The sequence below is a fragment of the Pezoporus wallicus genome, unplaced genomic scaffold, assembly GCF_028554395.1.
Source record: "Pezoporus wallicus isolate ANWC-B61680 ecotype Strahan unplaced genomic scaffold, APGP_CSIRO_Pwel_v1 contig_360, whole genome shotgun sequence".
In the NCBI taxonomy this organism is placed as follows: Eukaryota; Metazoa; Chordata; class Aves; order Psittaciformes; family Psittacidae; genus Pezoporus; species Pezoporus wallicus.
Window position 1 is genome coordinate 5275102 of NW_026640059.1, and position 26868 is coordinate 5301969.

Here is a 26868-nt window from a genome sequence, read left to right on the forward strand (position 1 = left end):
TACAGGTTCTTCTTACCTCAGAGCCAGCAGAGGAGTGGAGTTAACCTCATCAATAGACTAGAGGCTCTTGGCACCTAGACAGCCACATTTTATGGTTCAAAAAGAAAACAAACAAACAAAAAGCCTGCCATATTACCAGAAATCAGCAGACAGACCTGTTTCTGGAATTCAGTTTACAATTCCCATAAAGTAGGTTCAGGAGAGAATGGTCTCTGCAACTTGAAGGACACCCAGATTAAAAAAGAATGTGCCAATATGCAGAACAGGTTGAAGGACAAAGTAACATAATATGAAAAATGGTACATTAAGCTAAGGGTGACAGGGAAACGAGATGTAGTTTGAAGAAGAACACAGCTAGAGTAGATGTTCCAACTCATGGTAGATGGCTGTGTAAGAAACTGAGGGGATGTTGGATGATTTGACCTTCCATGTTTCAGCACAAGAAAAAGTGATGATAGTTTCTTTGCCCTCTTCAATAATGTTGAATCTACAAACAGTTCTTTCCTCCAGTGTCGGTGGAACACAGTCACCCACAGCTTGGATTTGGTATTATTCTAAATCAAAAATGTTTAATAATTTTGCATTTTTTATTTACACATACACCTGAAAAAATTAGAGTAATTTACGATTAGTGATAAACAAATACATAAAAATATTTAACTACACATTTCTTATGATTTGTTTTAAAAATGTAAAATTAATAGTTTCAAAAATAGACTTTTACTTCCCTTTAGCTAATAGTATGAAAATACTAATGCTATAGATTTTTACAAGTTAGACAGCATTCCTGTAACTACTTTTAATGTCTTTTTATTAGCCATGCCAGATAATGTAGCTGTTGGTCTTTAGCAAATTTAAAAAAAAAGAGTTCTGCAAGTTAAATAGGAACCATCAGCTACAAAAATCCTGATTTTCTGTTTTTTTTTTTTTTTTTAAATGGACTACTGAAAGCCTATTTGCTTTTGTATTTCATCTTAAATTTAAGTACACAAAAATGTCATGACAGAGCTGGGTCAAATGCTTCCTTATGAAGTCAACCAAAAGGTGGTAACAGGCTACTAATCAGAGAATATCTTTGTATCCCATCAAGTTCATCACAACCCAACCCCCAAAAATCATTTAAAGTTTCTTAAAAGTGCCTATTAAGGCACATAAGAGTATATATGCCTTTTACCCTTCCCTGATGATTAACATACCAAAGATTAAAAATCTGAAGGGAGGTGAGTTCCTCCGTAGAAAACCCATCATAGAAAAAAGACTCCCCATCTCTAGTACAGGGGAAGATTCAAGCAGCTGGGCCACCCAGAGGAGGTCACTGAAGGGACACAAATGCTGCAGCTGGAGGACAGCTGTCATAGGGATGATAGGACGGTTCATTATAATGTGGTAAGTAATCTAGCAGCTGGGGGGGTAACTGGAGTACTGTATAATTTTGTATCTATACCATCACAAATTTCAAATGGGACAGATTTTTACTGTCCCGTTACTGTCAAGATGTTATAAACATGAATTAAACCATTTCAATTCCTCTATCATTAAAATGTCAATTTCTACCAGTGCAGGGAGCATTTCATTGCTTGTAGCCAGGTATCCATAGCGGGTTTGTATTCCTCAGAGTCCTTCTGGGGCTCAAAAACTACTTCTATTCGCCTTAGCTTCTTTAATTGTTCTTTGTCAGTCCAAAATCCTATAAACAGAAAGTTCATTCTCAAGCTCAGCTGCAAATATGTTATTTTGAGTTGTTTTAACCTTTTTCCAAGACATCCAAAGCAGAAACACAGTAAGAAGCCATGACAGCTTTTCTTTACTCAACCAACAACTTTCTCAGAGGGAAGCATATTTTTAACATTGTGAAACTCCTTTCCAATAGCATCCACTTGTTTGGAATCCTTACAACAGTACATCTGCCTAACTGGGATGGCTTCCAAGGAACAGCTCTGGTACACTGAAGTTCCCTTAGGTTTCATCCACACTGTGCTTTTGGCTGCAGATCCCTCTCAATGAAGAAAAGACACAGAAACCAAGACTTTGCTCTAGCTGCTTTCCTACTGTCCCAAAAATTGCATCCATGGCAGAAATCATCTGGTGTTACGTATTCAGATTCATTTAGGTTATTTAAGCATTTTTGTCTGACAAGAGCTGCAGCTTTCCTACAGTTTTAACTGCTGAGTAAGTCTTACTGAGCATATAGTTTTTATCTTCCAGTTGTGTTACTTACATATCGGAGCAATTTAATGAAGTTAATTGTAATATATTTTGTAGGTGGATATTAAGCAAAACCATTGACAGTATGCAGTTTTAAGTCTGGATAATTATCTAAAATAATATTGTGTGAGTAGAGGTGGGTTTTTTCCCCTGTTGATAATTTATTTTGTATTTCTACTGTGTTTATTTCTGTGAAAACCTTAAAGAATAAAGACTAGGTTCTCAGATGATAGGACAGAGCTTCAGTGGGAATGACAGGGCTGCAGGTTAAGTGTAGCAGCTTCCTTGTCACATGATCCATCCCCACTGAGAACTGCTCCAAGTGGGAATCTGGGAAGGGATACAAAGTGTCCAGGTCAAGAAAGTGGGAGGCAGCAAAGACAGGGTTCACCTCCTTCTTCTCCAGTACTACATCCTTCTAAATGTCAACAGCTCTTACAGACCTCTATGCAGGCACTTCTCACATTAAACTTGCCATCACTGTTTATGTAAAACTAACCAAGCATAAAATGGCTCAGCAAATCATGACCTTGTGTCAGAAATATAAATAAGGTCCTTGATTTGGTTTATGTTTGACATTATGTGTTTCTTTGGGCCACCAAACACAAATACATGGGTACAAAGCACTGTACAGAGACACACAAAAACTACCTATCTTGAATTCCCACAGAAATGGCTAAAGTAATCCTATGGGAAGTTTTCACAATTATCGGAAATTATGCTTTGTTTTTTTCTGTTTTTCCATATTTACAAATATGTATTATGAAGGGAAAAACAAAACCCCTTTAAGCGTACACATACCTGAAGCAAGGCCTGCTAGAAAAGCTGCACCAAGACTTGACATGTCTGCATTCACAGGTTTTTCTATTTTCTTATTAATTAAATCTGAAGTCATCTGCATGACAAAACTATTATTGCTGACGCCTCCATCAGCTCTATAGAGAGAAGGGAAGAAGTAGTTAAAAAAAATGCATTTAGTTCAAATGTTTATTGCCAACATTTCAGAAAACACCTTTAGGATTTCACACCTATGCATACATTTTCCTTTCACTCATGCACAAATGCTTTTCCATTTTATGGCAAATTTAGAAGCCAGCACAAGGTGTCTAGGAAAAGAAAAAGAATGCCTATAAAATGGGGGAGGAACGCTAGACAGACAGGGATGCAGGACAGACACATTATCAAAAGCTTTATAAGCTCTGTCTTCTAAAACTATGCATCATTCTGGTTGAAATGTTGGGGTTTATAACAGAACCTTTCCATAGTGATCACCACAACATGACAAAATTTGTTTTTATTACCTTAAATACCTTAAATAAACCTTTTCAAGTGTTCTCAGATCTGGAAAAGTACTGTTTTCATTACTATCAAATCTTTGTACTAGTTAGCTAAAATTACATCACAGTTGCTTCTTTTCATGAAGAAGATGAGAACGAGGCTTTCACTCACCTATTTTCTTAATTGCATTACATTAGAGACCCTTTAATGGAGAAAACTAGAACTTATCAATGCTGATCTTTAATCATCTCAGAGCGATTAGAAGTGGTGCAAAGTAACCAGTCTTGCAAACAAAATATAGCTAGAACAAAAAGCAATCTTTGAATTGTCATGGACTGGTTTGTTATACTGTTGGACTCCAATACCAGCCAGGTATGAAGCTGTTGTTCTATCAAATGTAGTCCAGTAAAGACATTTACTGTTGACTACTATAGAAAGCATTTGGTAATAAAACATCACAGTTGCTTAGATATCTTCTATATTACGTGGTGGCTCAGAAAACTGTTGCATAAGTGTTCTGTCTGTTTCTGAAAGTAAAATCAGGACACTGCCCAACTGGCAATGTTACAGGGTTCTGCTTGTTTGTACAAACAGTTAAGCAGGGTTACCACTTCTATATTGTGGCATAAACCCCTTTAACTGGCGAATTCACCCTCTTTGTGCCAGTGACATATATTTTCCTTCTGTAAAAATAAGACATTCATTTGATTCAGGTTACAAGGGGAAAAAAGAAATTTTCCAAATGACCAGTTTCACATTTAGCTCAATTTTGCATGAAGATACTTTGAAGATTTAATCCACACATCTTCTAGCTCAAAGTTCCTGTGTTCCATTTGACAGGATGTCTTATTTCTCAGAACAATAGGTGACATTCCAGAACTCCAGGAACCACCAGAATCATCCTTGTAAAGGCTGCTGCATACTGCTACAACACAGGACATGAGCACTGAAACTAACAGTTCCTTCTCTGTTCCTTGATGGTGTTGAGACAGTCAAAGAGCAGGAATGTGGAGGACCAATGAAAACAACTTTCTAGGAGCTTGTAGGGGCCAGAGACCAAGAAGAAACCAGGGATACAGCACAATAGGTAGAAAGGGAATAAACATATTTGTGGGATAAAACACAACAACAAAAAAATCAGAAGGACAGATACTGAAGATGTGCAGATAAGAGGATGGGAAGGAAGCCATTTACAACCTGACTGAAAAAAAACATTACGGGTACCTCATCTTCTAACGCTTAACCCACAAGCTGAACTGCTACTGATGCAGTTAACTATTACTGTCAACTATATGTAACAGCAATTTTATATTAATAAATAAAACAGAATATGATCATACAATTTTAAGTACATTACAATGTAAATGGGACCAGAATTCTCCAGTTCCCTAGGCAGTACTTCCACACATCCCATTTTTCAGTTTGTAGTCCTAATACAACTTCTCAAATTTTGGATGCAATTTGCTATGTAACAAAAATAAAATAAAATAAATTAAAAAAAAAATTCTAGTACTTTTTATCTTTTCCTCTGCATTAAAACCCCAAGCCTGGCTGTTCCTTCCTCTTTGCCTACTTTGCCCCAGTATCCGATAGAAAACGGAAACATTTACTTCCATCCACGTTGTACTTTCATTTTCCCTTCACCACTCAAAAGTCTGATTTCTCAGCTGTTTACGTGCCCGACAGGTTACTTCTTCCTTTACATGGGTATGAGGAAAAAAGCCACAAGAGGGACAGGAACGTTTTCCTCACTCTTCCTGACCATGGTATCACAATGACCCCTGGCTGCCAGAAAGCGAAATTTTGGAGAGCTTTCTCAGTTTTAGAGGGATTGATCTTAAGACAACTAATGTGTTCAAACGAAGTAGCTACCTAAACGTGCAACACGGCTTTCCAGCAACACGTAATGCAGGTAATTTTTCCAAGACATGAAAGCATGATCTAGGGATCAAGGCTATGTCACTCATTTTCTTCTTCAAAAATTGAAGCAAAACCAGCACCTTAACAACTGAATTGTAAAAATATCCTGTCTTCCTCACAAACAGGTCCAGCTTTAACTGACATTTAAAAAAACACGTTCAGTCTGTGAGACCACCAGCACAAAAAAATTCAGCCTGAAGGAATGATAACGGGGAGAATCACCTCTGTGGTAGGCAGTGCCATATGCACTGGAGTGCTACCTGAAAACATTAATTTGCCTTTTACTTCTATTTCTTTTTTTTTTAGAATAATTAGAACTATTCATTACTCACCCACTGACAATCACCAATTGCAATAGCTTAATTAAGAACCAACCCTTCTGTGGGTTACCTCCACTTAAGTTATATTAACATTTGACTTGGTAATCATTTATTTCTCAGCAGCAGGAGTTTTACAGTAATATAAAATGCACAGTAAATGTCATCCTATTTAAAATCAAATTTCCATGTATCAAATTTAAAAGTTGCCCAGAACTTACCGAATTGTTTGAAGAGGAATACGTATCTTCTTCACAATCATATCATAAAGCTGTTTGTTTCTTTAAAAAAATATTTAGTTGAATTAACATTATATATTCCATAAAGTGTTTCCAGTATCTACATTGTCAGAAAATAAAATACATGGCAAAAAATGCCTCAGTTGTGTCAGAACTGCTGCAATAGCTAACAGAATTTTCAGAATGCATAAATTAAAGAAAAAAAGAAAAAGACTGAAACTTGGTTTTGTCACACGTCATTACAAAGGCACAAGTATGGCTAAACTACAGCTCATTTTATAGCAAGTCACTGTACAAGGTATGTTTTCCCCTGATGGAAATTGTTGATAGGTTTCTATAGAGAAGATGCAATTGTTGATGTAACAAGAGGTTTAGGGTGAGGAAAGTAGGCTGATAGAGTGTTAATCGGAGTTCCTCCAGCTGTTCTTAAAGGGAACATATGAAGGTTGTAAATTTGACTTGTTCTGAAGTCAATTGTAAATGTAAATTTGACTTGTTCTCCCATTTCATTTAATGGGAGAAAATCTAACCACAATCTCTACCCTTTTCTAGTTAGGTATCTGAATGAGATGAGACTCTTAATATCCCTCCCTGTTCAAGAGACCCACGCTTCAGTTCAGGAATGCAGAATTACTGCATCTCACATCGCTCTTGCAGTGCAGAAAATAATGCATTAGAAACCGTTGTACCAACTGAGAATGTTACCTCCCTCCAGACATCCTTTTTTGCCTCTTTGCTGGAGGTTATTATGCCAAAGCAAAGGTCGTGACTAGATGGAAGGAATCATCTCAGTGCTCCCTAACTGCCCACAGTGCCTTGTGAATCAGGCTCAAACCATATTCAATTTCAGTTCAAGACATACTGGGTGGGTTTGCAAGGCAGAACCAATCTGTTCCACTATGAGCTACTGATGTGGTGTTTTATAAGAACACCTACATTTCAAACTTTAGTCAAAGAGCTAGTACAAAACTTCCAGCTTCAGGGATTCTTTAACCACAGCTGGAGTGGGCTACAGCTTCTGGCAAGACACTGTCAGAAGAGTAAAGGCAAACTCCAAACAGAAAACATTTTTTGAACATGCAGAAACTAATATAAGAATCTCTATATGGTTACTTAATAAAAATTCTGAGCTAATAAATATACATGAGTTTATTTGTAAGGTGTGGAAAAAAAAAGAAAGGTAAGCAGCTAAGGCTTCTTTTCAGTGTAACAGTAATAGATTATTATCATTTATAGTTTAGAAACTGCACTTGTGTCCATTTAACACTGCTGATCAAAACAAAAGCCAATCTAAGAAAATACAAGCAAGATAATTAAGCAAACAATACCTGAAAGCTACAGATTCCAATATAGCTCGTACAAGATGGTTTCTGGTAGTGGAAGGTTTTAGCCCCATGAAAGAGGCGCATAAATATGGGTCATTCACAGAAACCTGCAAAAAGATTTCACCATGAGTTCAGTGAATCGTATTTGTAGGCTTTTGAGAAAGGAGTCAAATAGTAAGGAAAAAATAACTTACGACAATTACAGGCAGCATAGTGAAAGAAGAAAATTGAAAACAATATGTAAGAGGTATATAGTGTTATTTTAGCTAACTCAGTGAACAATTTCCATAGCTTCTTTCAACAGCAAAAGGTTTAAGTGGCTTCTTCCAAAACTGACATACTACATTAACACTAACCTGTACGACTTCTCTTGAAAATACATATAGCATACACTTTAAGTGTCTAAGGCAGGGCACACTGATACTGCTGTTCTCTAGTCAGATTTCACACACACAATGATAAATAGAGTCCAGCTAAAATTCTAATGGTCATTAAGTTGTCTTTTTTTTCAGGGGAACTAGAGGATCAGTTGATGAATCTCTTCTCTACCCTTCCACTCCTCTGAACTTTATCACAAAATACTGGCTTGCTGGTCTGTGACAACTGTTAAATCTCATTTTCACTCTAGACATTCTTAAATTGAAACAATCCTTTCCAGCTGTATTGTGCTAAAATCAATCATGACAATATTTACCAGAAGTTTGAATTTCATGCTTATAAAATACACACACATGTATTTGCAAAGTAAGTTAAGAAAATGCTATCATATAAAAAAAATATATATATAAAAAATTATGTATGTATAGGTACACACAGCCAAATGAGAACTGGCATTTTGCAAAAGTTCCCAAAGAGAAGAAACTACTGTCCTGAAGTCAAAGAATTTTTTTTTTTTTTTTGATATATAAGTACCTTCCAACTCTAAGAATGGAACCACTTGTCCAGCCCAGTAGCATAATAAGGATTCATGGCTTCCAAGTTTACAGATGTTTGTATACAAAGTAGTAAACTAAAATGTATAGACCATATTCTACATAAGGGTGAGTATCTTGAAAGAATCAATCATTAAAGAAAAAAGTAGCAGTGTATATATATATGTGTGTATGCATACACAGATAGATACATATATACATGCATACACTCCAATGAAGAGTCCCAAGTTTCTGCTGTAACTATTAACCACAGCAAATTAAGCCTGCAAAGCCATGTTTCGAGCAGAGTGAGTAAAAGGAAAAACAATTAATGCTCATATTCACTTGATTTCAAAAACACTTTCACAGTGATGCTCCTCTCAGTGTACTGTACCACAGCAGTAGAATCCAGTAAGAAAGAAAACTTGTTCTTATTGCCTTAATATGGATGAGTAGAGAAACATTTTACTCTGTGTAGGAAATGAAGACGAGTTTCGTAAGTATCCTCCCTAACTACTATCATTCTGAGGTCTAAGAAACGTTATAACCAAATCAGTTTGTGTTAGCATCTACCCAGTGAAGCTAAACAGACACATTACAGTCCCAGAAGTGTTCAACTTTGTTCATGTCCCTTTTCATGCAATTTAATCCACTCAGTTTCTAAACTGATATGCATTCTGCTACTGTGAGTCCACTAGCTAAGCATGGTCCACTGGAATAAGCAGGATCTTTTAAAGGCAAAGAAATCCACACTATCCATATTATTACTGGTCGCGACATGTCATGGTTAGAGAAAGCCATTCAGGTTTAAGTACAGCTTCTAAACTCAGACTGGGAATATTAGACTTAGGAAAAAAAGAGACTGAATCAATGTTTACCAAGAAACTGGGTGGGGTTCCTTCTGGAAATAGTGTTAGGAAAGCAAGCGGGAGAAAAACCAACAAAGCCAAACAAAAACTGAATAAAAACAAGTTTTACCAACACCTCTAGAACTTGAATATTAATAGAATTACAGATCCAAAAGAGGATTCATACTAACATTTGCTACCTTGGGATTCTTGTCTGCGAATACTGCAATTTGGAGTGGCACAATTACTCACAGTAAATAGTAAATGGAAACATTTTAGCATAATCAAGCTCTATACCTGAAAATACATCTAATGATTACCATGAGAGAAGGTACCTGGGCTACCTGCAGCACAAATGAAATTTTTCTTTACCTCATTCCACCGACATACGGGGCTTACACAAAGGTCAGGTTAAAGACGTTATGTTTCTTTAGAAAAAACACTAGTCCTGGGAACGATCAAACAATGTAGTGCACTTGACCAATGAAGAAAAAAAAATAAATAAATACCCCCCCCATCCCCCCCCCAGTTTTAGAAACAGAGATGGGCTGGTTGGTAACATTCAAACTAATGAATTACTAAGCCTTCTAAGAGAAAAGTCTACCATACTCAATTTGACCATTCCCAGGAAAAGTACCTTGGCTTTTAGTAACATCAGAACTTGGTGTTACTAAATCTTACTACAGAATCTTACTCATATTTTGATAGGTTTGAATACTCTGATGGATTGCAACCTACATCTTCAATTGTTTTAGGACAGTGCTTAGAAGTACTCTCTCAGTGAAGGCTCTGCATGAGGCAGAAAGAACTATGGGATCAATTTCTGTCTCTGCAGGCACTTCCTGACTCACTATGGGCAATTCTTTTAGTTTATCTGTCACCCCCAGGTCTCCATCTGCAAAATGGATAAAATTTTCCTATTTTGCAAGGTTTTTCTGATGGGGCAGGATGGTGTTTAAGCATTCTGATACAACAATGCATTATGGTGAGAGAAAACAGGAACTTGAGTAGTACAGAATAAATACTGTGACAAGATGTAAACAGGTAGAGGTTAAAATTTTAGCTAGGTTATTAAAATTATATTCTCAATTATACTAATAGTAAGAATTTTACCTGAAAACCTGGAACAAAACAAACGCCTTGAGAATCAACAATACTCCGTGCCATTTTTGCTGTTTCATCTACATTGGTGAAAAGATCTGTAAAAATGCATAAATCATACTCTTTTATAATTTACTTCCATTTCTTCATATATTAAGAAACAAAAAAAATGGAGTTAGACTTTTCCTTTTGTAATATTCTCAAACTACATGTTCTAAGGAAAATCATCACTTCTCATATTAAAAACAAAAGCCTATTCAGATGAAGACTAAACTCTAATGTCTGCAATCCTCCTATTATGAGGATCCTCTTGTATCTGTTATGCTATAGGCTTTTAATATTCATAACCTGTAAGAGGTCATTAGCTTTCCAAACAGACATAAACAGAAATTGACAATGCTAACAACAGCACCCTAAGTATTTAAAAACCTAGATTTTCAAAACATAAACCATGTTATCCTCCCTCGATATTGTTACTGTAAGCACAAGCACCAAATGACTACAGAGAAAGTCCTTAATATGGTATCAGCACCGTTAGTATTTTTACAAGTGACTGACACATAAATATAAATTAGGTCCTAATATTACCTCTTTGAGAGACACAAATTTTTATTCTGTCTAGCCAGATGCCTCCTTTCACAACTCCACAGACATCCTTCTTTAGCTCGTTCTTCACCCACATGCAATTCTTGTACTAATGCCCATCTTCTGTAGTTTCAACTAATAATGCCCTTGTGTGCCCACACAGCTTGTTTGTACAGAAAATTAGAGGTCTCCTGTAAATGAGATCTATTGCTTTTTCTTGTCTAAAAAGTAAATTCTCCTATCAGAAATAAATCAGGTTAATCTAACTTTATTTATCTTTAAAAAACCCATCCTGGTAACTTACCAGGAGTTTCAATTTACCTTTGTAACCTTCATAAATTTATTTGAAAGCTTTGGATTCTGCTGTGCCCAGACTAATAAGCCTTAATCCTTCTTGCTGTATTTGCTATTACTGAACTATATAGAGTGTCTCTGTGCCAGGACAGAAAAAATAAATAAATATTGACTTCACCTTGATATTCCATATCACTTTTTCAAAACTCTTAGAAGGGATCTGATCCCACTATCCCACTAAAGGAAGTGCATTAAACCAGGTTTGTCTCGCTACAGAAATTTTTATTTCCAAACTTTTATCACTATTATATGTCTCATCTTCATCCATGCCGAGCCTCACCTACACAGGCAGGAGGGTCTGAGAGGCAGAGTCTGAAAAGGAGCTGACTCCCTGCAGCAAACACACTCAGCAGAGAATCTACTAACGAGACACATCATTTTCCACTGTCCAAAACACTTACGCTAGTTTCTTCAATTACAGATACTAAAACCAAGCCCGGTAACATAACTGTGTCCCCATTAAAAGTTTCTTAAGTAATAATATATTTTAGCCTCTATAAAATTAAAGAATACTTACTTATATCCTGAGCCCATTTTATGGCAGTGCCAATGTCTGAAATACAGCCTTCAGTTAAGTAAACAACTTCTTCCCCAATCTTCCAACCAATCAGTGGATACAGACCTTAATTATTTTCCATGAAACAAAACACACAGTTAAATGTTTCCAGAAAAACATAAACAAGCACATCCCTAAGAAATCCAACAAAAAACTCCAGTTTTTATTCAATTCCTTTGCACAACTCAAGCTTGAAAAATGTCACTGATGGAGGTTAAAAGTATTGCTTAAAAGTTTAGTGATAGGATTACAAGAGACTTGAGCAAGTTAGTTAAACCATAGTTACCCTAAAAACCCCTAAAAAACAAAAAACAAACCCAAAACACTATCAAATTAAAAAAAAAAAACCCTCTTTAAGCTAAACAGAAGAGTTATCTGCACTTTTTTATTATAATAAGAGATTGTGTATACTTAAAAATTTATCAGTGTTTCCCCATTTGTTTTAAATCCATCTAGTTTTCCCCAATGGTTTCTAAAAAGTTGGAATTACTTCCCCAAAACATAGAACATGAAGACTGGGCTTTCAAATAGGAAGCACAAACACTAAACCAGACAGACAGACACACACACACACAAAGGCAGCATGAGCTTTGAACATAGATCTTACTCATAGAAGAGGATAAAAGTGATAACCTTTTCTATTCCTTTTCATTATGCAATGCTTCCTCACATAGAAAGCAAAAAACAAGTTTCCCAGTTTGCCCATCCTTGTCCCCAATAAAGGCTACTGCTAATTAACTACATCATTCTACCTGTGTGTTTGTTTGCCTAATAAATAAAAGAAACATTCAAACTCTTTAAAAATATTTGGTGACATGCTTTGTCTATAACTACAAACAAGTAGCACTTCTGTGGTGTACATGATGGGATTTTCAGGAAGTTAGGATTTCCAACTAGAATGGGCTTTGCAGTGACTCAAAAAAAAACCCAAAACCAAAATAACTTCTTTTTTCTTTTCTCTCAGCAGAAAGGCAGAAATACATAGGGCAAGCACTGTTAGTTTATCTGAAAACACAGTACGGTGTCTTTCATAGAACTGCCTGCTTGAAGATATGATAGGCTAAACCTGACAATCCGTTCTCCCCTTTGTTCCCCATGCCAACACTGAAAACTTCGAGACATGCTATTAAAAACAGTCAGTGTGAACACAGAGACCTTCTTGTTTGATGCCTGTACTAGTAAGAACATAGCAGAGTCCTGCAGAGTGCTGCTTTTAATGCTAATTCAAAAAGACTTCATTATCTAGTTGAACAGTAGATGTTCTCTGGTAATGCAGCTGGACAAATGGTTTTTCAGGTGACTCGATAAGCATTCAGTGGGCACAGCAATAAAAACTTCACCCAACCCAAGTTCAGTAAGTGCCGGAGTAAAGAGAGCACCCAGACTTTATGGGACTCTGCTCAGGACTTAAGAGAACATCGGTAATGCAACAAAGGTAAACAAGTCCTAATAACTAAAGGTCCAGAAAAGCATCAGAAGGATCTCAGGATTATCTCTGTTTTCTCAGGGTGACTTTGCTGGTACACAAATGTGCCTCATAGAATCATCTCCAGTTTGCCTGCACGTGCTCAAAAGTGTGGCATGGTAGTACTAGTGCAATTGCAGACACTTGGTTAGTGCTGGAGGCACTCTGGTGCTTACCATGGAAACAATCAGCAGCACCTATTTAAAGTTTGCATTTGTCTCTTGAAAGGAAAACGTGATAAATCTCAGATCATTGGTGCAGGGCTCCCTTACAATCTTTATTTTCTACCTAAGGCAAGGCTGCAAGGAAGCAACACCAGCAATTCACCGAGACAGAAGTCCAAGAGAGGAACAACTTATCAGGTACAAAGAAGTCCATCAGGTGGCCTTCCTAAAGACACTCACACCAAGAGTCTCTAGTAGTGTAAAAGAATCCACCTCCAAGGATGGACCAACATAACACTTGGCATGACCAGAGTTACCTAGAACTATCAGACTGAGGGAGACAGATTTCAAATCTATACAACATGCTTTCATCACTGAATTGTGACAAGCGCTGTTCTTGAAGTAACCACTTTATTTTTTTGAAACTGACATATATAGCAACTAAATGTAGACCAGAAACTAGAACAGCAGCTAATGAACAGCTTGCACAAGGATGCTGAGGGAATTCATCTTGCAGTCTTAAATACATATGTCAACTTTAAAGAATGAACACATTACATTTCATGCCCCTGGTGCTGAGCAAAGATAGGTGCTTAACTTGTGTCACTAACCATACCACCCAACAGCCAAAGAACATAGGGAAAATAATTTTAATGTAAGTAACACCCTAAAGCAGTAAAAGCTTCACAGCACTGCCTTAAAGATTTCAACTCCTATCACAATAGCTAAATATTTTCTTAGAAGAAAACAAAACAGAAAAACCTTACAGCACGTTATATACAGACTACATATATATGATTTCCTAAGTAGAAGGATCACCAGATCATCATAATTAACCTAAAAAGCATTTACATTCATAGGGAATTCAGTATCTATGCTATCCAGTTCTGACATATCTTATGTATTTGCCAAGGTATTTCCAGACTTCAGCTCGTAAAGTTTCCTTAGCACACTGCTGTCCTCAACCCCAAATCTACCCCTCCCATTTTAAATTGCAGGCTTTCCAAAATTAGTAACTCTTTAAAAATATGACGGACACACGGAGAGACTGTGCAGGCAAATTTACTTCAGCATTGCCTGTTGACCTCTTGACAAATAGCAATCTATGACAAATTAACAAGCTCGACAGACCACAAATGTCCAAAATAGCAAAGTTTTAAAACCTAGAAACATATTGGGAAGCTCATTTCTAGTATTTTAAAAGAAAACTAAATATTGTTAATCCTGTATTAACCTGCTGCAGGTGCTTCAAAGCATAAGGGCTGAAGAGAAGGAACTTACAGTGACCTGCTGGAACAATTGATGTGAGAAGCCAGAGAACTAATCTCCTTTTTCTCCATCTGTACTGTACAACACTAAAATATTGCTATCAAGAAGAACAGGTTAAGAAACAAAAAACCAAAACCAAAGAAAGAAAGAAAAATAAACAAGCAAGCAAACAAACAAACAAACAAAAAACCCACAAGAAAACAAACCAAAAAACCCCAAAGAAAATAAACAAGGATGCAGGTAGCAGACATAATTACTAGTGATGCTACTTAAATTCTCTTGAGAAGCGTATTTCAGGGTAACCAAGATCTGTGTTTCTAAAAAAAAAATTTCTAGAGTCTTCTGTTCTGAAAACAATTTCAAGCTGTTTTTCTACAGCTAAACACAGAAGGAAAAGCATAGCCCTGTTTTATCCTTTTTCCTACCCTCATCATTTATAGCTGTTGAATCACATGAAATACTTTAAACCCAAAATTTCACTGTCTTACCTCTGCGTGATGCAAAAAGATGCTCTCCAGTATTCACATTCCAGAAGCCACCTGTTCCCATTGTCAGTTTAACATCTCCTGGGTGAAAGCAGCATTCTCCAAACATAGCTGACTGCTGATCTGCTACCTGCCATACCAACAAGAACAATACAGGTTAGCTATCAACTACAAATCTACAATGCTGCAGGACTTAAAAATATTACTGCAAACATATCAGAGTTCTGAATAAAAATAACCATTCAGAAAGGACTTGAGCATTAAGAGAGGGCTCATATACAATGCAGGCCATTCCAACAGTCACATTTATCACTAGAATCAAATTCCAGCAGGTTTGGACACAACATGAATGTATGTAGTATGGGTTGCAACACTAAAAAATATGTTATGGAAAAAAAAGAAATACTCTATGGTTTAGTATTTGACAAGGATAAACAGGGCATTTGCAATACCAGGGAGCACAAGAGGGTAGCTTGGTTTGAATTCCTCTTCCCCTGGGTAGCAAGTCGAAGTTCGAAGTTTTGAGGCTTCACATTCCTTTTATCCTGCTACTCCTCCCTGTACCAAATTATTCCATGCTGATTTTTTTCAGCAATGATGGTTACTAAATGCATTTATGTCTCTTTGTGCCTTGGTGAAACAGCAAATTTACAGATAAATTGAGCCTAGAATTCTTTGAAAATAGTAGGAGAAATTCATGTTAGCTAGGTGACATTTTTTTTCATTTACCTCAATCCAAGCAGATTTTTCTACAAGTCATCACTTGACAAAAATAATGGGTTTTTCTTATTGAAATCATAACTACTGAGGCAAGAACATAGTATTCACCATTTATTTTTAGTTGAAAAAAGAAATAGAAGGTACCACAAGTAGATTTATTAGTAAATACTTTTACATCTGTGTACAGTCATACTGAAGTCAAGTCAGAATGGACCCCCCTGCACAACTTCATATAGAATAACTGATTTTAAGTCAGAGAGAGACAGATTACCAGAGTTTATAATAGAAACCAGCTTTGTTAAGTCCTAAATTAATGCTTAATCATTTGGTCATCTAATCCTAATGGACCTCAACTTCCAAAAATCCCTTCTCATTCCTCTCTTCTCCTTTTCCCCTAAAGCTGTCAACAACCAATTCTACTGTAGTTATACAGAAGGAATAGAGAATACTTACTAAGCAAGCATTAAATCAAAGTTAGGTTAAAAGAATATAGGTATAAATATACAGATTTAAGGAAGAAAACTCACCACTGCCATTATTGGGATAGGTACCCCAAATATTTCAGAGTCAGCTGATCCAAAGTTGAAGCTTAAAACAAACATTATGGAGAAATATCACAACACTAAACTGACCTTTTGTTAAAACATAATATAGATATCTAAGGGCTGGGTCTGCAGCACATATGAAAGGTAATGCTACCTATTTATTGTAAAGAAGGCATTGAAACTATCACTTTAAGAAATATCAACAGTAAAACTAAAATTCGCATGTAGTGTTAAAAAAAAGTACACCTGCATATAAAAATAATTTTGTTTTTTTGGTGCAGCTATGTGTTACTTTGCTCGTACAAGCATGCAGTGTTTTTCTAAAGGCAATTAATTTAACAGTTACGTTCTTTTCAATATGCCTTCATAGTTACCTTGTGTCTTTCACTGGTGGATAAATAGACATGGGAATGGAAAGTAAATTACACAAAGTGGGGTTCCAACATTTCTGAAATTACATGGAAAAAATAAAAATATCAGCAATTCTCTCAGAAGCACAATAAATAGCAAAAACATTTTTTTTTGGAACAGCACATACCGTAAAGGGTTCAAAAACACCTGTAGCACTGGCATTTGAGTAATCTGTAGCATACACAGAACCTACCATAAAGAACAAAACAAAGAACACAGTAAGATTTTAAACATCTAAAAAGTAATTTTAAACATACTTTTCCTTTAAACATCTCAGTGGTTCCCAAGAAATACAAAGTGAGTGCCTACAGGCAAAATCATAATGATACAATGAGCATACAAACTCTACCTGCCACTCACTAAAACATATACGTATTAACTACCTTATTTAACCCCCATGAAACTGGCTAGAAGAGAGCTGGTACTTTTAAAAACATGGACAGAACTTGTCCTTCTTCCGCAGTTGTAACAATTCTTTGTTCTTTTGCTTTCACAGGTACCTTTCTTCAATTGAGGCAAAGTAATTCTGGGAGCCCTGTTTGAATCTTAAACACCTAAAAGGTTGATTACACTGAGTATTTATTTCCCTTTCTGCCTATCCTTCCAGACAGACCCAAAGAATATTTAACCCAGAAGGTTGGGTTTTTTAAACAGTAAATATATTAGAATACTCATCAATTATAAAAACACATTAATTGTCAAAAAAGTATTTGAATTCCAGGATATACCAATGACAGTCATGAACATCATCACTTAGATTCCAGTATGTTTTATTAAGAGGAACTGTAAACATTCACCTTTAGTTAATCTATACAGTAACCACGTGTCAACTGTTCCAAAGCAGCAGTTATTTTTTCTGGCAGCTTCTTCAGCCTGGGAACAAATATATGTAAAAAAGAAAAAAAGTACTTACAACTGGGTACAATAAAGAAGAACATATTTCCCAATTCCTTTTCTCATTCTCTTTGTGGTTAACGATAATGCCCCCAGAAAATAAGCCTCCGATTGCCAATTTTTCTTCTAAAACGGGAGAGTTGACTATTTAATTAATATCATCCTACAAGCCATGCTCCTAACAAAGAATAAGCAGGGCTTCTTACAATTGCTGCTAGGGAAATAAAAGCAATTAATCTTCTACTGAAGTGACATCAGAGTTTTAAGAAGGGAAACTCTATAGGCACAACTGTAGCAGTGGTGAAGGAGTGGTGGCTAAAGAAAACAAGGTCCAGCATACAGCACCTGAATAAAAAATTAACAGAAATAAAATAAGTGTATATGCTTGACTAAAATAGACAGGGTCCCTGTAACCATTGTTTTCTGGTTTATGACGTCTGCAAAGGGTTCAAAATGTTATTTTCCTTGGGATCTTTTTCCCCTTTAAAATGGGTAATCCAGGTTTCATCTAATTTCTATTAACTGAGAAGTGTACAACTACAGAATTCATATACAGAACATATGTAACTTCACTCAAAACATGACTGAATACACTATTCTCTGTAATTAACAGCCATGAATTTTTGAGCTTCTTTGTTGGATAGTCATACATTTTAAGTATCATTGCCTGACAAAATGTGGAAAAAAATTCATCTCTCATCAAAACCTCAGCAGCTATGTAACTTTCAATTCTATAATCCTCCAAATTCACACTTCACATTTGCGTCAGGTCCAACCAAAACATGCCAGTAAAAAAATATACTTGAGCTTCTCAGGAGTTAGTTTTGTGACAGAAAATACCAGACAAAACTCAGAAGGTTTGGGGGTTTCTTTATACAGGGTACAAAATGGACAATAACCATTTTCTTAAAGAATAACTTGAAAATTAACACAGGAAATAAATGACAAAAGTTATAAATATTACAGGAAGAAACAGGGAAAACAGTAAAGATTAGAGCAAATAATACAGTAACAAATAGTGCACGGCTCATTAGTCTTTTAGAATAGTCCAGCAAAACTTATTTTATATCTGTTTTCCAATTTACAGTACAATAAAATGCAGAATAAATGGATGACAGTGGTTGATTGTTCAATTTGTCAAACTGCAAACACTGGAATAATGCAGGGTGGAAAGATAAGCGTGCCAGTTAAAAATAAATGCAACTGTCATGCAAAACTAGACAGCAAGCAACTTTAAAACAAAGTACAGTTACTAACTGTGTAAGTGCAATAAGGTGATTTTATTATGTCTCTTATGTATGAAGAAAACAGTTTATTACTACACATTTCCAGAAGGAGAAGAAGTAGTTATATAAACATGAGTAGATACTTACGTAGACAAGCTTTGAACATTACCACAGATACAAGTCTTTCATTCTGCTTCTTCAGAGGAAAAGAACATGCATGACCAAACTGAAGAAGTTACAACCAACCTAAGTCACTATCCATTATTATGGCTTAAGAAAGCTATTACTTTCCCTTTCCAGCTTACCTCATTTATGTTTTTAAAAACCCATGACAACTTCATAGAAGTTTGTTGTGTTGAAAAAGTAAGAAAACTTGGTGCTAAATACCGATCATTCCCAGTCAAGAAATGAAGCACTGTAAAAATAATATGGATTACCTGTTTGAAAAGAAAACAGTTACATCAGTTTTAATCTCTCCCTTTAAAGGTTTCTGATCAGTTATCTTTAAAGGATGACAACACAGATGAAAGCTGCTGATGTAAGATTAGATTCAGAAGGCCATAATTCTGTTAAGAGAACCCTCACATAGGATTTCAATAAATGGCCTTCTCCCAACAAATACTACAGGAAAGGGTACAGAGCAAGTCTGTTTTACTGACTTCTGCTAGCACGCTCATAGAGACTGGTCTGCGTTACAAAGACAGGTCGCCTACAGGAGCACGCTGCATGCAATTGTTGAAATCAGCGGCAAACCCAAGAATTGAACTTATTGTGAGTGTGCTAGTTATTTTCCGCTTACAGGAAAAGTAACTTCAGTTTTTCCACTTGGAGAAAATCTTTCTCTTCTAACAGTATGAAGCACAAGCCATCAGCAACATAAAATGTTCTTTCTATAGATAATCTGAGCAAATAATACAGTAAAAACCAAAACCAAAACATACACTGCCAAGAACTATCTACACCTAAGAAATTAGGCTGCAGCAGTGTTAGGATGCAACATTTTAGAGACTAACAAAGAGACTAAAAAGTAATAAAATGAGACTAAAAAGACTAAACAACAACAAAGAGACTAAAAAGCAACAAAATACATGCTAGGCATTTCCCCATAATCAATTTCCTGCAGGCTATCAGCACTACCTTTCATGGTAATCTTGCTCAGTTGGTTTTTAGGCCTCAGCATGTCATATTAACAGGATACTTGCAGCGTTTCATATATAGCCCTTACTTCTCATAAAAATGAAACAGTTCTAACATGTCCAAGCAGTATTCAGCTTAGCACAGTTTTACCTTCAGCAGAAGGGACTTATTCCATGAATTCACAAGTTCAGCACTTCTTACATCTTGCCAACTTATGAAATTATGAAAAGGCTTCCCTGTCCTCCTGAAAAAGAGCATTTGAACATTCTCATTTAAAACTATAGAACACACACCGCACAAAAATTGCAACATAATTCACCATTTCCAGTCAGGACACTTAACACTCAGTGCATATCCTCCTGGTGGATTTGAGGAATTAGGTATGTAGATGTTTTGAGGATAAAACTTCTCACCAGAATTAAAGAATACGTATCTCTTCATCTTTTCCAGAGTACTAAGAACAAAACAAAAAGGATATATACTTATAGACTGTTCTCAACTACTGTAAGGAGTGGCTGTGCAAACACAGGAGAACATGAGGAACTGACATTTGTAGCTTGCAGATTGTGACTTGATGGAGTTCAACATTTCTACAGTCTGCTTCCACCCAGTCTATGAATACAAATGAATACAAGTTCATTTTAAGCAACACAGAATATACATACTTGTGCCATGTAATGAAAGTTGCTCTCTGTGTCGAGATGCCAAGACCAGCAACTTGCCTCATGTGAAGTCCCGCAGCTAAAAGATAAAAACAAACCATACTAAAGAAGGATTTACTTGAAGAAACAAAAATAACTTTCAAATGTAACTATAAAACCTACAGAATACTTAGGAAAACAATAATTTAAAAGAATATAAATCTCTACAGAATGCCCAACTAAGTAGCTAAAATTAATATTAGAGAACTCTAAGAGAGGTAACTGATTCCAAAGCACATAAATAAACCTGCATATTTTACAAAAGCAGTTGTAGCATACTGACCCTTTCCTCTTTCTGAAAGGCCTGTTGATACTTTACTTGAACAACCCCAGAGACAGACAGGCAGGCAGGCTACATATGCCTGTATAATCAATTAAAACTTGCATTTCACATGGGTGGATGTGAAATGTTAGTATGCCGTGATTTTTTACATACTTTGGTAATAACACATCTCACCTTAAGCATGCCTTAAGCAATCTTTCAAATTTCTTAAGCCACATACCAGTGAATGAAAAGTATACTTCAAATTCAGAAGTATAAAAAAGCGCATCTGGGTATACACCGATTTTACTGTTAAATCTTACCTTCAAATAACTGTTACAGAACATTTTTTTTCTAATGTATATATAGCTGTAAATAATTATACATGTCCACAGCTATTTTCAAAGCAGCTCTGGTTAGCTTCCCACGTACACCCATGTATGCTTCCAGAAGCAAAATTATGTGAAAAAAGTATACACTAAGAGATTGCACTTAAATGACAGACTAAGTATTTTGTCCAAAGTACTGTTACTCTGCAGGGCTCTCAATCCCCCTACTTGAAGAAATCACAGGTTAAGTACACTTCACAGAATCGTAGAATAGTTCGGGTTGGAAAGGACCTTAAGATCATCTATTTCCAACTCCCCTACCACATGATGCCTCACACTTAAGACCATGTAGCCCAAGGCTTTGTCCAACCTGGCCTTGAACACTGCCAGGGATGGAACATTTACGACGTCTTTAGACAACTTGTTCCAGTGCCTCACCACCCTCACAGTAAAGAACTTATTCCTTTTATCTAAACTGAACTTCTTTTAAGTTTAAACCCATTATCCCTTGTCCCTTGCTTATATATTAGTTAATATATGTGTCCCTGTGCTTATTAAGTTCTTCTCTGAACTTTCATGTGTGAGGTTATTCATCTGTGTAAGCATACATACTGCAGACTCTACAGCCAATAGCCTCTAGGTGACAATTACAGATAGGGTTTCATACAGAAACAGCGTGTTCTGCTTTGCTCATCTCTACACATGCTTCAGCACCTTCCCTTATACTGTCTTCGCATTCCTGCAGGCAGCGGTATCAAGGCCCTCAGTCAGCTGAAAATGAAATTGGTGCTTTCGCAAGACTACCTGCTCCAACTGCCTGCACAGGTGCTGCTGGCAGTGGGAGTGTACAGGAGGAGAACCTAGGAGTGGGTGGCTTGAGAACAGAGGTATTTCTTTTTCAGTAGCAGCTGGGTCTAAACTGAAGTCAAAGCCATACCAGTACAACCATAGCTCACTATGTGTTAATGACTCCTCTCCATCTCCACAACCTGCATCTCCCACTACCTTCCTGTGTCACTATGATGTTCTCTCGACCCCTCGTGAGCAGGACTAACTTCCATTCAAGACTAAAAAAAACCACACAAAGAAGACATACGTGTATTTTTCAGCTAAGTTGTCTCCTGGAAGGGTTGAAGGGCTGAACCAGTACCAAAGTGAGAGACAGAGGGGTGGGACCGTGCAGCCAGAAACAGTTTCCACCTTTGGGTATCACTGAACTACAACAGCTCATCCATCTGTGCCTGAAATCACGTATTTTAGCTCCACAAGCCCTGTATACTAAAATGCTCCTATGCCTTCTTTCTGCTTCCAGTCACTCCTGCCCCTGCTACCACACCCTCTCTCGCAATAGCACAAACACTGGTAAAGCTCTCCTGGCGTGAACAACCACACACTGATTTAACTCAAGAAACTGCCATGGACTTGAAACAAGCCTGCAAAAAGGAGGGCGGGACTCCTTTTGACAGCAGCGTGGGGTTACACTCACTTACATTACACAACCACTTCAAAATAACTTGCCAACAATGTACACAGCTTGGCCACGAGAAAATCCTACCCTCTAAAACCAGGTGAAAAAAACCTTGCTTCCTGGTTTGCCCCACAAAACGGGAACAGAGGAAGCTAGTGAAGTCCTCAGGGGTTGAGTCGGCATTCCTATTCTTGTGACAACAGTTGCGACCGCTGAGAAAACAGACCAAGAGCCCAAAATAACCAGCTGCAGTTTACACCTAGTAATGATTACTTTCCCTATCCCCTAGACTGTCTTCCAAAGGAAGAGATAAGAGCAGTTTCGCCTTGACACAGGCTGGAGGCAGAGCAACGCTTGGAGACCAAACTGCACAGGGGCTGAACAGAAGGAACTTTAGGCACTGAATGATGATATACTGAATGATGCTGTATGATGCAATACACACATGACAAGGAGGCTGGGGCACTGTGAGAAAGTGAGCTGGGTGCAACTGAAAAGTTCACAGCATCAGCGTGGCACAGAAAGTGATCCATGCTGGACTGCAGAACACTGGAGCCAATATAATGGGAAAAGCTACAGGAGTTGTAGAATAGGTGCATTGTTAGAACAGTATCCAGAAAAGAGGGGAAAAAACTCCCTGAACTATTAGCAGTTTGGTAGAAAGGGGAACTGTGTGTGTTTCGTGTGTGGAATACTAGAAAATTTTAGGCTAAAGTACAACTAGAAAAACAACAATACAGAAATTGGATGGTAAGAAATGTTTGTAGTTTGGATGGGAAAAGCAGGAATGTCAGACTGTAAATGAGCAAGCACAGCTATGCAGCACCCTGCTTTCACTCTCATATGCTCACATTCATACACACAAAGCACCAGCAGAACAATGGGGACTCTGTACACAGAGGCATCTGGAGGAAGGAAGACAGACACTGGGGAAGGGAACATAAAAAAGCTGGAGCAACAAGGTACTGGCACTCACGTGTAAATCGAGTATGCACACTGCTCCTGGTTCTTTTTCAATCTTCATCTAGCCCCAGTGAAAGAGAAGAACTGTCCTATTTTACATAATGATTGAATAGGCTTTAAAGCATGTTGCAGACCTATGCTCAGTAATGGAACTTTCAGTACTCTAAAAAAAGAATCTCATTATTTAACTAGCTTTACTAATTTTGATGAATAATTAAGTAATTTCCCAAACTCTACAAGCCATTACCTTGTACAGCCTCTTTTATTACACCAACAAACTGGCTCCATAGCACTTCAGGATCTAATTCAACCCATCCAGGACGAGGATAAAGTGATTCCACCTGTTGATGAAAGAAATAGCACTGTTGCAATCCACAGTTCACAGCAAACAGCATTCTTGTGAAAGTTTGTACAAATACATTGGGTTTTGCTTTTTCTTTTTTTCTTTTTATTTTCCAGATCGACTGCAAGAGAAGAAACAACAGTTTGTCACTTTTAAAACATGGTTGAACGTGGGTCTTCAGATCAGAAGGAATAAAGAAGCCCAAAGCTCCAGGAACTGGGGAGCCTGTAAATCCCTTTTGGGTCTCAAAACTGGAAACCAGCACAGCACAGCAGGCATAGGATCACCCACCACATGGTCTTCCAGTGAGAGGGGGGTCAGCTCTGCCCGGAACATCCCCTTCTATCTCCAAAAATTCATCAGATTTCTTGCATTTCTTGCTACAACCTTTTCATTGCAATAGCTATCAATAAAAAAATTAATTCTGGAGATCATCTTGATCCTACAATCATGAGCCATACAAAACAAAAGCAGCATGAAATTCAAGTTCCAAAGCTAAGGCTTGTTCACACTGCGCTGTTACATAAATGGGACATGAGCAGGTCCTACTCGCGTCTCAGCTGTGCCCTACTAACAAAAGTCGGTTTGTTTGCAGAGAGAGTAGTCAATACGACAGGGACAGGCAGACGGGAACGGGCCGAGGGGCAACAGTGGCATCCCTGCGGGGCTCCCAACCGGTCGGGGAGGCTCATTTCACCCAGGCTAGCCCTCAGGACGCCGACCCCATCCCACCCAGCCCACTCACGACCAAAACCTGAACGCCTAGTGAACGCTGCCCGCGCCGCGCCGCGCCCCGACCCACGCCGCCTCCCAGGACCTCGCTGCTCAAAGCCGCCCGGCGCTCCGGGAACCGGGCACCTTCGGCCGCTCCTGACTCCGGCGACAGCTCCTGAGGCAAATACCACCTCGGGCTGCCCGCGCCCGCCGAGTCCCACCGCTCGACCCGGCGGCGAGGTGCAGGCGCAGTCCCAAAGCACGCCCGCTGCTGCCCACAAGCCAGCTGTCCCCTTCCCCTGCCGCGAATTCACCTTCCGGCTGCTGGAGCCTCTGACCGCTGCCGCCCGGTCATAGACGTGGCACTTCACCACCGTGCTGCCTACGTCCACCCCCACCACGTACCGCGCGGCGTCGGTGCCGCTCTCCTGCTGCCCACACGGCATCACCCCTCGCGGCCCAGCGCGCAAGCAGCGCGGAGTGCGGCCGGGCGGCCGCCGCCTGCGGGAAAACAGCCGCTCCGCTGCAGGGCGGGAGCCCGGGCGACCTATGGGTACGGGGAGCGCGGCAGCAGGAGGCGGGGTGTACCGCGGCGCTGCCGCCGGGCTGGCAGGCGGCGCCCGCCACAGGCGGGCCTCGGGGCGGCCTGAGGAGGCCGCGGCCCCGCGGAAGCGAGCGACACTGAGGGGCATATTGGCAGCGCAGGGCCCTGCCCCGAGGCTGGAGCGGATGGCGGCACCTGCGCGCCCGCTCCCTCAAAGTGGCGTTGTTCCCGGGGGAGTCGAGCCCTCAGCACCAGGATCCCACACACAGAGCAGAAACAGAAACACAGCCCCTATTCCAGACAGTGCAGCTTTATATACGTTTACCAAATGCACCCAGAAGGCTTTTAAACGAACACTTAAGGTTAAAAGGTTTCTAAAAGTCAGAATTCAAAAAGTACCACCGGAATGTTTCTGCATGGTGCTGTCATGTCCGTTTAAGCTGAACCCAGGACCGGTGCTCATACTAAGTGAACATGGTGCCTAAACCCAATTCCCCCTTTCAAGTGTGCCACACGGAAAAATGTTAAGTAGGGGCACGGTGGACAACTAAGCATGGTCGCTCCTGAGATTTGATGCTGAAGGCAGTACGCATCAGTGAACAAACTGTATATAATTACACAAAGTCTTCAGCAGCAGTGCTTGTCCTGTGCCGTCCTTTTCTCTCAGAGAAGCAACCACGTTTAAAATTACTGTTGGAACAGAACTGGAGCCAGAAATGTGCCTTTATGGCTCTTAGATGGGGTGGAGGTTTTTAAATGGGAATAACCAGAAATATTCTTAGGTAAGCAATAAAATTCAGGATGCTCACCCCCAAACTGGAGTTTAGTTTTTAACCCCAATTTAATTAGAAGAATTAGTCAATGTGTCTTTACTCAGTTAATTAGAGCAGGAAAAGCAAAAATCTTTAAAAAAATATATCCCCTTGCGCTTCTGGTTTTGGCCTCTCTTACAAAATGTTGCACTATGAGGAACAGTCTGATGATATTGGACCTTTAAACCAGGAATACTAAGGACAGTGAAAGCCACGTGAAGGAGAGGCTCCCTGCCTCACATGGCAGTCTCAGAGGTCACTGGGACAAAGGTTTGGATCACAGGGAACTGAAGGCATGTGAAAGCTGAAGCCAAGGAAGGGCTGCTTTACCTCTCCCTGCTAAGCAACAACCCATTAAAAAGTTGTCATCTTTTGACTTCTATATTCTGACTGTAACCTGACAAGTTATTATCTCTTGACATGCACCTAGTACTTGTTAGAGAAAGGCAGTAGGTATTTTGTATCTGATTATTCTTCTTTAAACTCATTTAATTATTCTGTTAATTTCAATAAATAATAATTCTTCAGAACTGCTGAAGAACACTCCCCAAATAAGTTTAAACATGTTCAACTGGTGTAAAAAGCTAAAACCACTGCAAACATTCAAAAAGTAAGAAGCTTAAAGTAAAATTGGGAAAATGCATCCAGACATCTTTTATGTTTTTACAGTATCAATACATCCCATCTCCCTGGAAGGTGAAGCAAAACTTCCAGAAGAAAATGGAAGTGCACATGTTTTTCTTTTACAACCTGTTAATATAATAAATACATACCCCT

At 38.4% G+C, this 26868-nt stretch overlaps 1 protein-coding gene across 1 annotated transcript; it reads right to left on the minus strand.

The window, feature by feature from the left end:
- Positions 1–1510: 1510 nt before the first annotated feature.
- Positions 1511–25253, minus strand: GK5 (glycerol kinase 5). The gene is made up of 16 exons (XM_057417171.1): positions 25050–25253; positions 23926–24019; positions 20621–20696; positions 20106–20199; positions 19124–19255; positions 17496–17571; positions 16826–16887; positions 16662–16735; positions 16270–16330; positions 15026–15152; positions 11601–11705; positions 10157–10242; positions 7288–7391; positions 5942–6001; positions 3007–3140; positions 1511–1687 (listed from the first exon to the last, which is right to left on the minus strand). The coding sequence occupies exons 1-16, from the start codon at positions 25179–25181 to the stop codon at positions 1551–1553; spliced, it is 1554 nt and encodes a 517-aa protein (XP_057273154.1). The 5' UTR covers positions 25182–25253; the 3' UTR covers positions 1511–1550.
- Positions 25254–26868: the final 1615 nt, after the last annotated feature.